This window comes from Oncorhynchus keta, chromosome 1, assembly GCF_023373465.1.
Source record: "Oncorhynchus keta strain PuntledgeMale-10-30-2019 chromosome 1, Oket_V2, whole genome shotgun sequence".
Classification (NCBI taxonomy): domain Eukaryota; kingdom Metazoa; phylum Chordata; class Actinopteri; order Salmoniformes; family Salmonidae; genus Oncorhynchus; species Oncorhynchus keta.
Genome location: NC_068421.1, coordinates 97,151,697 through 97,164,779, shown reverse-complemented (window position 1 = coordinate 97,164,779; position 13,083 = coordinate 97,151,697). Strand labels below are relative to the sequence as shown.

Here is a 13,083-nt window from a genome sequence, read left to right as displayed (position 1 = left end):
AACGTTCTGGTTACTGCCTCCTCTCCATTAGTTAATGTTAATGCAGTCCTGTGGAGCGTTCTGTTACCTCCTCTCCATTAGTTAATGTGCTGGAACGTTCTTACTGCCTCCTCTCTATTAGTTAATGTGCAGTCCTGTGGAACGTTCTGGTTACTGCCTCCTCTCTATTAGTTCATGTGCAGTCCTGTGGAACGTTCTGGTTACTGCCTCCTCTCCATTAGTTAATGTGCAGTCCTGTGGAACGTTCTGGTTACTGCCTCCTCTCTATTAGTTAATGTGCAGTCCTGTGGAACGTTCTGGTTACTGCCTCCTCTCCATTAGTTAATATGCAGTCCTGTGGAACGTTCTGGTTACTGCCTCCTCTCTATTAGTTAATGTGCAGTCCTGTGGAACGTTCTGGTTACTGCCTGCTCTCCATTAGTTAATATGCAGTCCTGTGGAACGTTCTGGTTACTGCCTCCTCTCCATTAGTTAATATGCAGTCCTGTGGAACGTTCTGGTTACTGCCTCCTCTCCATTAGTTAATATGCAGTCCTGTGGAACGTTCTGGTTACTGCTCTCCTCTCCATTACTGCCTCCTCTCCAGTTATTAGTTAATATGCAGTCCTGTGGAACGTTCTGGTTACTGCCTCCTCTCCATTAGTTAATATGCAGTCCTGTGGAACGTTCTGGTTACTGCCTCCTCTCCATTAGTTAATATGCAGTCCTGTGGAACGTTCTGGTTACTGCCTCCTCTCCATTAGTTAATATGCAGTCCTGTGGAACGTTCTGGTTACTGCCTCCTCTCTATTAGTTAATATGCAGTCCTGTGGAACGTTCGTTCTGGTTACTCCTGCGTTCCTCTCTCTCTATTAGTTAATATGCAGTCCTGTGGAACGTTCTGGTTACTGCCTCCTCTCCATTAGTTAATATGCAGTCCTGTGGAACGTTCTGGTTACTGCTTCCTCTCCATTAGTTAATATGCAGTCCTGTGGAACGTTCTGGTTACTGCCTCCTGTCTATTAGTTAATATGCAGTCCTGTGGAACGTTCTGGTTACTGCCTCCTCTCTATTAGTTAATATGCAGTCCTGTGGAACGTTCTGGTTACTGCTTCCTCTCTATTAGTTAATATGCAGTCCTGAGGAACGTTCTGGTTACTGCCTGCTCTCCATTAGTTAATATGCAGTCCTGTGGAACGTTCTGGTTACTGCCTCCTCTCCATTAGTTAATATGCAGTCCTGAGGAACATTATAGTGAAGATAAAGTAGTACACAGCGTTGTACAAGATCTTCAGTTTCTTGGCAATTTCTCTCATGGAAAAGCCTTCATTTCTCAAAACAAGAATAGACTGATGAGTTTCAGAAAAAAAATATTTGTTTCTGGCCATTTTGAGCCTGTAATTGAACCCACAAATGCTGATGCTCCAGACACTCTAAAGTCTAAAGAAGGCCAGTTTTATTCCTTCTTTAATAATCAGAATAACATTTTTCAGCTGTGCTAGCATAATTGCAAAATCAATTAGCCTTTTAAAATGATAAACTTGGATTAACTAACACAACGTGCAATTGGAACACAGGAGTGATGGTTGCTGATAATGGGCTTCTGTAGATATTCCATTTGAAACAATCTGCCGTTTCTAACTACAATGGTCATTTACAACATTAACAAGGTCTACACTGTATTTCTGATCAATTTGATGTTATTTTAGTAGACCGAAAATGTGCTTTTCTTTCAAAAACAACAACATTTTTAAGTGTCCCCAAACTTTTGAACGGTTAAGCCCCACCCTCTTCAACATATATCTTCAATATATATCAACTAATTGGTGAGGGCACTAGAACAGTCTGCAGCACCCGGCCTCACCCTACTAGAATCTGAAGTCAAATGTCTACTGTTTGTTGATGATCAGGTACTTCTGTCACCAACCAAGGAGGGCCTACAGCAGCACCTAGATATTCGGCACAGATTCTGTCAGACCTGGGCCCTGACAGTAAAACTCAGTAAGACAAAAATAATGTTTTTTTCTAAAATTATCCAGTTGCCAGGACCACAAAAACAAATTCAATCTACACACCGTTGCCCTAGAGCACACAAAACTATGAATACCAAAACATCAGAGCCACAGGTAACTTCCACAAAGCTGTGAACGATCTGAGAGACAAGGCAAGAAGTGCCTTCTATGCCATCACTACGAACATAAAATTCGACATACCAATGAGGATCTGGCAAAAAAATAGTTGAATCAGTTGTATAACTCAATACCCTTTATGGTTGTGAGGTTTTGGGGTCTGCTCACCAACCAAGAATTGACTAAATGGGACAAACTCCAAATTGAGACTCTGCACGCAGAATTCTGCAAAAATATCCTCAGTTTACAACGTAAAACACCAAATAATGCATGCAGAGCAGAATTAGGCCAATACCTGTTAATGATCAAAATCCAGAAAAGAGACGTTAAATTCTACAACCACCTAAAAGGAAGTGATTCCCAAACCTTCCATAACAAAGCCATCACCTACAGAGAGATGAACCTGGAGAAGAGTCCCTCCCCTAAGCAAGCTGGTCCTGGGGCTCTGTTCACAAACACAAACAGACCCCAACAGAGCCCCAGGACAGCAGCACAATTGGACCCAACCAAACCATGAGTAAACAAAAAGATAGTTACTTGACACATTGTAAAGAATTTTCCTAAATAACAGAGCAAACTAAAATGCTATTTCGCCCTAAACAGAGAGTACACAGTGACCCAATATTAAGGAACGCTTTGACTACAGACCCAGCTTGGACTGTATATACAGACTCAGTGATCATAGCCTTGCTATTGAGAGATGCTGCCGTAGGCAGACATGGCTCTCAAGAGAAGACAGGCTATGTGCTCACTGCCCACAAAATGAGGTGGAAACTGATCTGCACTTCCTAACCTCCTGCCAAATGTATGACCATATTAGAGACATTTATTTCCCCCAGATTATACAGATCCACAAAGAATTCTAAAACAAACCTGATTTTGATAAACTCCCATATCTACTGGGTGAAATACCACAGTGTGCCATCACAGCAGCAAGATGTGTGACCTGTTGCCACAAGAAAAGGGCAACCAGTGAAGAACAAACACCATTGTAAATACAACCCATATTTATGCTTATTTATTTTCCCTTTTGTACTTTAACTATTTGCACATTGTTACAACATTGTATATTTACGTAATATGACATTTGACATGTCTTTTATTCTTTTGTAACTTCTGTGAGTGTAATGTTTACTGTTAATTATTATTATTTTATTGTTTACTTCACTTTTGTTTATCTATTTCACTTGCTTTGGCAATGTAACCTATGTTTCCCATGCCAATAAAGCCCTTTGAATTGAGATATATGAGAAGAGAGAAGGAGAGATATGTAGAGAGGGAGTGAGTAAGAGAGGGAGGTATAGAGAGAGGGACAGAGAGAGAGAGAGAGAGAGGGGGACAGAGAGAAAGAGAGATGGACAGAGAGAGAGGGAGGTATAGAGAGAGAGAGACAGAGAGAGAGCGACAGAGAGAGAGAGGGACAGAGAGAAAGAGGGATGGACAGAGAGAGAGGGAGGTATAGAGAGAGACAGAGAGAGAGGGACAGAGAGAGAGGGATAGAGAGAGGGACAGAGAGAGAGGGAGGTATATAGAGAGGGACAGAGTGAGAGAGGGATAGAGAGAGAGGGATAGAGAGAGGGAGGTATAGAGAGAGGGAGATATAGAGAGAGGGAGGTATAGAGAGAGGGACAGAGAGAGAGGGAGGTATAGAGAGAGGGACAGAGAGAGAGGGGGAATAGAGAGAGGGACAGAGAGAGAGGGACAGAGAGAGAGGGAGGTATAGAGAGAGGGACAGAGAGAGAGGGAGGTATAGAGAGAGGGACAGAGAGAGAGGGAGGTATAGAGAGAGGGACAGAGAGAGAGGGGGAATAGAGAGAGGGACAGAGAGAGAGGGACAGAGAGAGAGGGAGGTATAGAGAGAGGGAGATATAGAGAGAGGGAGGTATAGCGAGAGGGAGGTATAGAGAGAGGGACAGAGAGAGAGAGGGACAGAGAGAGAGGGAGGTATAGAGAGAGGGACAGAGAGAGAGAGGGACAGAGAGAGAGAGAGGGACAGAGAGAGAGAGGGAGTTATAGAGAGAGGGACAGAGAGAGAGGGAGGTATAGAGAGGGACAGAGAGAGAGGGGGAATAGAGAGAGGGACAGAGAGAGAGGGAGGTATAGAGAGAGGGACAGAGAGAGAGGGGGAATAGAGAGACAGAGAGAAAGAAAGGGCGTGAGAGGGATAAATAGAGAGGGAGAGGGAGGGAGATGGGGGAGAGGGAGTGAGATGAGGGAGATGGGAGAGAGAGAGGGAGATGGGGGAGAGAGAGGGAGATGGGGGAGAGAGAGGGAGATGTGGGGAGAGAGAGAGGGAGATGAGGGAGTTGGGGGAGAGAGGGAGATGAGGAAGATGGGGGGGGAGGGAGTGAGATGAGGGAGTTGGGGGAGAGAGAGGGAGATGAGAAGAGATGAGGGAGTTGGGGGAGAGAGAGGGAGATGAGGGAGTTGGGGGGAGAGAGGGAGAGGAGAGTTGGGGGAGGAGGGAGATGAGGGAGAGAGAGGAGTTGGGGGAGAGAGAGGGAGATGAGGGAGAGAGGGGGAGGGAGTTGGGGGAGAGAGGGAGAGGGGGAGATGAGGGAGATGGGGAGAGAGAGGGAGATGGGGGAGAGAGAGGGGGAGTTGGGGAGAGATGAGGGAGAGAGAGGGAGTTGGGGGAGAGAGAGGGAGATGAGGGAGAGAGAGGGAGTTGGGGGAGAGGGAGATGAGGGAGAGAGAGAGGGAGTTGGGGAGGAGAGAGATGAGGAGAGGGAGTTGGGGGAGAGAGAAGGGAGAGATGAGGGAGAGAGAGGGAGTTGGGGGAGAGAGAGGGAGATGAGGGAGAGAGAGGGAGTTGGGGGAGAGAGAGGGGGGAGATGAGGGAGAGAGGGGAGTTGGGGGAGAGAGAGGGAGATGAGGGAGAGAGAGGGAGTTGGGGGAGAGAGAGGGAGATGAGGGAGAGAGAGGGAGTTGGGGGAGAGAGAGGGAGATGAGGGAGAGAGGGGGAGTTGGGGGAGAGAGAGGGAGATGAGGGAGAGAGAGGGAGTTGGGGGAGAGAGAGGGAGATGAGGGAGAGAGAGGGAGTTGAGGGAGATGAGGGAGAGAGAGGGAGATGGGGGAGAGAGAGGGAGATGTGGGGAGAGAGAGGGAGATGGGGAGAGAGAGAGAGAACAGAGTGTATGGGAGGTAGAGATCGTAAATTAGCAGTTTTTTTTATATATGAAGGAATATATGAGAGCAGTCTGGGAAGGGAAGGTCTGGCAGATGTACAGTTTTAGGAAACAGTCTGGGGAGAACAGTCTGGGGAAGGAAGGTCTGGGAGGTGAAGAGACTGTTTCCTGCATATAAAACAGTCTGGGGAGGGAACGTCTGGGAGATGAAGAGAGAGTTTTAAATGCAAGAAACAGTCTAGAGAGGTGTCTAGAGAGTGATGGTGTCTTTCCCCGTCAATAACATAATGGGCTCTATTTGAACAAACCTAACGCTGTCGGTAGTGCTATATAGATCTGGGGTTGTGTCAGCAGCCGTTATTATGAGCGGAATGGATTTGTCTGTGGCACCTAGTCCTGGTCCGTTGAGGATTGGTACTATATTAAATAGCATAGGCTTCATTAACAAGTGATAGCAACGGTAAACACATTTTTCCTCAATATTGTTTTTGGAGTGTTGACAGTCAACATTCTTGTAATTGACTTCAACGAGTATAGGTCTGTTATGCCTCACTTCTCTAATATAAAGTACCAGCCTCCAGGGAATTGTATCGTGTGTGTGTGTGTGTGTGTGTGTGTGTGTGTGTGTGTGTGTGTGTGTGTGTGTGTGTGTGTGTGTGTGTGTGTGTGTGTGTGTGTGTGTGTGTGTGTGTGTGTGTGTGTGTGTGTGTGTGTGTGTGTGTGTGTGTGTGTGTGTGTGTGTGTGTGTGTGTGTGTGTGTGTGTGTGTGTGATGCACGTTGTCAATGAGACAGATATGTCCTAGCACTACTGTTGATATGGTGTTATAGGACTGAATCATTTGAAGAGCGTGTTTGGGAGGAGCATGTTTTTTGGTTACAGGACCAGAGGCGCTCTTTAGAAATGGGGATGGATATAAGCCAAATGGAGTATGAATTGCAGGTAGGCCTATGTCTACTGAGAATAATGCAGACACCTCACCAGTATACCATTTAGAAACCTGTTATGGATAGGCTCCTTTGCTGAAGCACGATTCTCTGGATCTTCCTGGGTCTGTAGCTGTATCTTACCATTCTCTGGGTCTTCCTGGGTCTAGGGCTGTATCTTACCATTCTCTGGGTCTTCCTGGGTCTAGGGCTGTAACTTACCATTCTCTGGGTCTTCCTGGGTCTGTAGCTGTATCTTACCATTCTCTGGGTCTTCCTGGGTCTGTCGCTGTATCTTACCATTCTCTGGGTCTTCCTGGGTCTGTAGCTGTATCTTACCATTCTCTGGGTCTAGGGCTGTATCTTACCATTCTCTGGGTCTTCCTGGGTCTAGGGCTGTATCTTACCATTTTCTGGGTCTTCCTGGGTCTAGGGCTGTATCTTACCATTCTCTGGGTCTTCCTGGGTCTGTAGCTGTATCTTACCATTCTCTGGGTCTTCCTGGGTCTGTCGCTGTATCTTACCATTCTCTGGGTCTTCCTGGATCTGTATCTTACCATTCTCTGGGTCTTCCTGGGTCTGTCGCTGTATCTTACCATTCTCTGGGTCTTCCTGGGTCTAGGGCTGTATCTTACCATTCTCTGGGTCTTCCTGGGTCTGTCGCTGTATCTTACCATTCTCTGGGTCTTCCTGGGCCTGTAGCTGTATCTTACCATTCTCTGGGTCTTCCTGGGTCTAGGGCTGTATCTTACCATTCTCTGGGTCTTCCTGGGTCTAGGGCTGTATCTTACCATTCTCTGGGTCTTCCTGGGTCTGTATCTTACCATTCTCTGGGTCTTCCTGGGTCTGTCGCTGTATCTTACCATTATCTGGGTCTTCCTGGGTCTGTAGCTGTATCTTACCATTCTCTGGGTCTAGGGCTGTATCTTACCATTCTCTGGGTCTTCCTGGGTCTAGGGCTGTATCTTACCATTCTCTGGGTCTTCCTGGATCTAGGGCTGTATCTTACCATTCTCTGGGTCTTCCTGGGTCTGTCGCTGTATCTTACCATTCTCTGGGTCTTACTGGATCTGTAGCTGTATCTTACCATTCTCTGGGTCTTCCTGGGTCTGTCGCTGTATCTTACCATTCTCTGGGTCTTCCTGAGTCTGTCGCTGTATCTTCCCATTCTCTGGGTCTTCCTGGGTCTAGGGCTGTATCTTACCATTCTCTGGGTCTGTATCTTACCATTCTCTGGGTCTTCCTGGGCTGTATCTTACCATTCTCTGGGTCTTCCTGGGTCTAGGGCTGTATCTTACCATTCTCTGGGTCTTCCTGGGTCTAGGGCTGTATCTTACCATTCTATGGGTCTAAATCTTACCATTCTCTGGGTCTTCCTGGGCCTGTAGCTGTATTTACCATTCTCTGGGTCTTCCTGGGTCTAAAGCTGTATCTTACCATTCTCTGTCTTCCTGTGTGCATCTTACCATTCTCTGGTCTTCCTGGGTCTAGGGCTGTATCTTACCATTCTCTGGTCTTCTGGGTCCCTGGGTCTTAGGGTCGGTCTGCCACCATTCTCTGCTTCCTACCAACTGGGCTCCATTCTCTGGGGTCTAGGGCTGTATCTTACCATTCTCTGGGTCTTCCTGGGTCTGTCGCTGTATCTTACCATTCTCTGGGTCTTCCTGGGCCTGTACCATTCTCTGGGTCTTCCTGGGTCTGTCGCTGTATCTTACCATTATCTGGGTCTTCCTGGGCCTGTAGCTGTATCTTACCATTCTCTGGGTCTGTCGCTGTATCTTACCATTCTCTGGGTCTTCCTGGGTATGTAGCTGTATCTTACCATTCTCTGGGTCTTCCTGGGTCTAGGGCTGTATCTTACAATTCTCTGGGTCTTCCTGGGTCTAGGGCTGTATCTTATAATACTCTGGGTCTTCCTGGGTCTAGGACTGTATCTTACCATTCTCTGGGTCTTCCTGGGCCTGTAGCTGTATCTTACCATTCTCTGGGTCTTCCTGGGTCTAGGGCTGTATCTTACCATTCTCTGGGTCTTCCTGGGCCTGTAGCTGTATCTTACCATTCTCTGGGTCTTCCTGGGTCTAGGGCTGTATCTTACCATTCTCTGGGTCTTCCTGGGTCTGTCGCTGTATCTTACCATTCTCTGGGTCTTCCTGGATCTGTAGCTGTATCTTAACATTCTCTGGGTCTAGGGCTGTATCTTACCATTCTCTGGGTCTTTCTGGGTCTAGGGCTGTATCTTACCATTCTCTGGGTCTTCCTGGGTATAGGGCTGTATCTTACCATTCTTTGGGTCTTCCTGGGTCTGTCGCTGTATCTTACCATTATCTGGGTCTTCCTGGGCCTGTAGCTGTATCTTACCATTCTCTGGGTCTGTCGCTGTATCTTACCATTCTCTGGGTCTTCCTGGGTTTGTAGCTGTATCTTACCATTCTCTGGGTCTTCCTGGGTCTAGGGCTGTATCTTATAATACTCTGGGTCTTCCTGGGTCTAGGACTGTATCTTACCATTCTCTGGGTCTTCCTGGGTATGTAGCTGTATCTTACCATTCTCTGGGTCTTCCTGGGTCTAGGGCTGTATCTTACAATTCTCTGGGTCTTCCTGGGTCTAGGGCTGTATCTTATAATACTCTGGGTCTTCCTGGGTCTAGGACTGTATCTTACCATTCTCTGGGTCTTCCTGGGCCTGTAGCTGTATCTTACCATTCTCTGGGTCTTCCTGGGTCTAGGGCTGTATCTTACCATTCTCTGGGTCTTCCTGGGCCTGTAGCTGTATCTTACCATTCTCTGGGTCTTCCTGGGTCTAGGGCTGTATCTTACCATTCTCTGGGTCTTCCTGGGTCTGTCGCTGTATCTTACCATTCTCTGGGTCTTCCTGGATCTGTAGCTGTATCTTAACATTCTCTGGGTCTAGGGCTGTATCTTACCATTCTCTGGGTCTTCCTGGGTCTAGGGCTGTATCTTACCATTCTCTGGGTCTTCCTGGGTATAGGGCTGTATCTTACCATTCTCTGGGTCTTCCTGGGTCTGTCGCTGTATCTTACCATTATCTGGGTCTTCCTGGGTCTGTAGCTGTATCTTACCATTCTCTGGGTCTGTCGCTGTATCTTACCATTCTCTGGGTCTTCCTGGGTATGTAGCTGTATCTTACCATTCTCTGGGTCTTCCTGGGTCTAGGGCTGTATCTTATAATACTCTGGGTCTTCCTGGGTCTAGGACTGTATCTTACCATTCTCTGGGTCTTCCTGGGCCTGTAGCTGTATCTTACCATTCTCTCGGTCTTCCTGGGTCTAGGGCTGTATCTTACAATTCTCTGGGTCTTCCTGGGTCTAGGGCTGTATCTTATAATTCTCTGGGTCTTCGTGGGTCTAGGGCTGTATCTTACCATTATCTGGGTCTTCCTTGGTCTGTAGCTGTATCTTACCATTATCTGGGTCTTCCTGGGTCTGTAGCTGTATCTTACCATTCTCTGGGTCTTCCTGGGTCTGTAGCTGTATCTTACCATTCTCTGGGTCTTCCTCGGTCTGTAGCTGTATCTTACCATTCTCTGGGTCTTCCTGGGTCTGTAGCTGTATCTTACCATTCTCTGGGTCTTCCTGGGTCTGTAGCTGTATCTTACCATTCTCTGGGTCTTCCTGTGTCTGTAGTTGTATCTTACCATTCTCTGGGTCTAGGGCTGTATCTTACCATTCTCTGGGTCTTCCTGGGTATGTAGCTGTATCTTACCATTCTCTGGGTCTTCCTGGGTCTAGGGCTGTATCTTACCATTCTCTGGGTCTAGGGCTGTATCTTACCATTCTCTGGGTCTTCGGCTGTATCTTACCATTCTCTGGGTCTGCGGCTGTATCTTACCATTCTCTGGGTCTTCCTGGGTCTCGGGTTCTATCTTACCATTCTCCAGGTAGTACAATCAAGACAAAACAAATGGAAAAAACATGTAGATCGGTGGAGGCTAGAAAGCCAGTGACGTCGATCACCGAACACCGCCCGAACAAGTAGAGGCACCAACTTCGGTGGAAGTCATGACAAAACTAAAAATTGTTACAGGAAAATAAATATTCCTAAATAAAAGTGAAGTATGTCATCTCTCGTTCCGTATAGCATAGAGGGGTTTTAAATCCACAATAATTACAGAGCTCTATAAAATTATGTAAAAGCCTATAGATAAAAAGAGTATGTCTGCTCACTGTTTTTCTGCTGACACACTTTTAATAGGATTATCGGTAGTTTTGACTATTGGCGAAAGGATTGGGCATCACAAAAAACAAACTGAGGAGGGGAGGATATACTTGGTTTTTAATCAAATGAAACAAAATAGGACGCTTTGTGTCTGGATAGACGGTGCTTCTGCTGTCAAAATCCATGCCATCACCAACCGTTAAGACCAGCTGTCAACTGGTCTTAAATATCCCTACCAGCACATACTGAAACTGGTACTTTGGCACATGGTTTTAGGGACACACATCAGATATTGCCACCCCTCCCACCTCAGCGCAAGCAAGCTCATATAAGATAGTACCAGGATCGATAATTTACCTAAGGTTTGAAAGTAGAAACCAGCGTGTGTTTGCTCTAGCTTAACGGCAGCTGAAAAAACATCCAATATGTCTGGACAGATAAGATAGTGTACTGAAAGATAGTGTACTGACAGATAGATAGTGTACTGAAAGATAGTGTACTGACAGATAAGATAGTGTACTGAAAGATAGTGTACTGACAGATAGTGTACTGACAGATAGTGTACTGAAAGATAGTGTACTGAAAGATAGTGTACTGAAAGATAGTGTACTGACAGATAGTGTACTGAAAGATAGTGTAAAGATGAAAGAAGATAGTGTACTGGATAGTGTCCTGAAAGATAGTGTACTGAAAGATAGTGTACTGAAAGATAGTGTACTGAAAGATAGTGTACTGAAAGATAGTGTACTGAAAGATAGTGTACTGAAAGATAGTGTACTGAAATATAGTGTACTGAAAGATAGTGTACTGAAAGATAGTGTACTGAAAGATAGTGTACTGAAAGATAGTGTACTGAAAGATAGTGTACTGAAAGATAGTGTACTGAAAGATAGTGTACTGAAAGATAGTGTACTGAAAGATAGTGTACTGGAAGATAGTGTACTGAAAGATAGTGTACTGAAAGATAGTGTACTGACAGATAGTGTACTGAAAGATAGTGTACTAAAAGATAGTGTACTGACAGATAATGTACTGAAAGATGGTGTACTGGTAAGATACTGTACTGAAAGATAGTGTACTGAAAAATAGTGTACTGGTAAGATACTGTATTGAAAGATAGTGTACTGGTAAGATACTGTATTGAAAGATAGTGTACTGAAAGATAGTGTACTGAAAAATAGTGTACTGGTAAGATGGTGTACTGGTAAGATGCTCTACTGAAAGAAACTGTATTGAAAGGCTGTGGAGAAAGTGGGTGTTGAATTTACAGTACAGCAACCAGAAACAGAACTGAAACATCTCTTTCCTATCCAGGGATAACCACGGTGTTGACCATGACCACTCTGAGCACAGTGGCAAGGACGTCACTTCCCAGGGTTTCCTACGTGACGGCCATGGACCTCTTCGTCACTGTGTGTTTCCTGTTTGTGTTCGCTGCGTTGATGGAGTATGCCACACTCAACTACTATTCATACGGTGCCAGCCCAAGACCCAGACCACGGAACACCCAGAGAATGGTAAGATAGAGCCCTAGACCCAGGAAGGCCCAGAGAATGGTAAGATAGAGCCCGAGACCCAGGAAGGCCCAGAGAATGGTAAGATAGAGCCCTAGACCCAGGAAGGCCCAGAGAATGGTAAGATACACCCACAGCCCGAGACCCAGGAAGACCCAGATAATGGTAAGATAGAGCCCGAGACCCAGGAAGGCCCAGAGAATGGTAAGATACACCCACAGCCTGAGACCCAGGAAGGCCCAGAGAATGGTAAGATACACCCACAGCCCGAGACCCAGGAAGACCCAGAGAATGGTAAGATATAGCCCTAGACCCAGGAAGACCCAGAGAATGGTAAGATAGAGCCCTAGACCCAGGAAGACCCAGAGAATGGTAAGATACAGCTACAGGCCGAGACCCAGGAAGGCCCAGAGAATGGTAAGATACAGCTACAGGCCGAGACCCAGGAAGGCCCAGAGAATGGTAAGATTTAGCCCTAGACCCAGGAAGACCCAGAGAATGGTAAGATAGAGCCCTAGACCCAGGAGACCCAGGAAGACCCAGAGAATGGTAAGATACAGCTACAGGCCGAGACCCAGGAAGGCCCAGAGAATGGTAAGATACAGCTACAGGCCGAGACCCAGGAAGGCCCAGAGAATGGTAAGATAGAGCCCGAGACCCAGGAAAACATGTGTGACTGCAGTGAAAACCTTTGTTTATATAAATGTATGGTTAATTGTGTCCCACATACAGCTCTGCCCCTTTTAAGTTACAGTATACTTATGTATTAGTAATATTACAATGATAAGGTTAAAACTATATATTAGTCTGAGCCCTCCCTCCTTCATTATTAATACTATATATTAGTCAGAGCCCCCCTCCTTCATTATTAATACTATATATTAGTCAGAGCCCCCCTCCTTCATTATTAATACTATATATTAGTCAGAGCCTGGTCTGCCCTCCCTCCTTCATTATTAATACTATATATTAGTCAGAGCCCTCCCTCCTTCATTATTAATACTATATATTAGTCAGAGCCTGGTCTGCCCTCCCTCCTTCATTATTAATACTATATATTAGTCAGAGCCCCCCTCCTTCATTATTAATACTATATATTAGTCAGAGCCCCCCTCCTTCATTATTAATACTATATATTAGTCAGAGCCCCCCTCCTTCATTATTAATACTATATATTAGTCAGAGCCTGGTCTGCCCTCCCTCCTTCATTATTAATACTATATATTAGTCAGA

At 46.0% G+C, this 13,083-nt stretch overlaps 1 protein-coding gene across 1 annotated transcript in view; it reads left to right on the top strand.

The window, feature by feature from the left end:
* The window catches only part of LOC127908780 (gamma-aminobutyric acid receptor subunit gamma-3), a 361,942-nt gene that overhangs the window by 336,467 nt on the left and 12,392 nt on the right, over nucleotides 1-13,083 (top strand). The window contains exon 8 of the mRNA XM_052468107.1: nucleotides 11,651-11,853. Within this exon, the coding sequence (XP_052324067.1) occupies nucleotides 11,651-11,853 (203 nt within the window). The remainder of the gene's footprint in view (nucleotides 1-11,650; nucleotides 11,854-13,083) is intronic.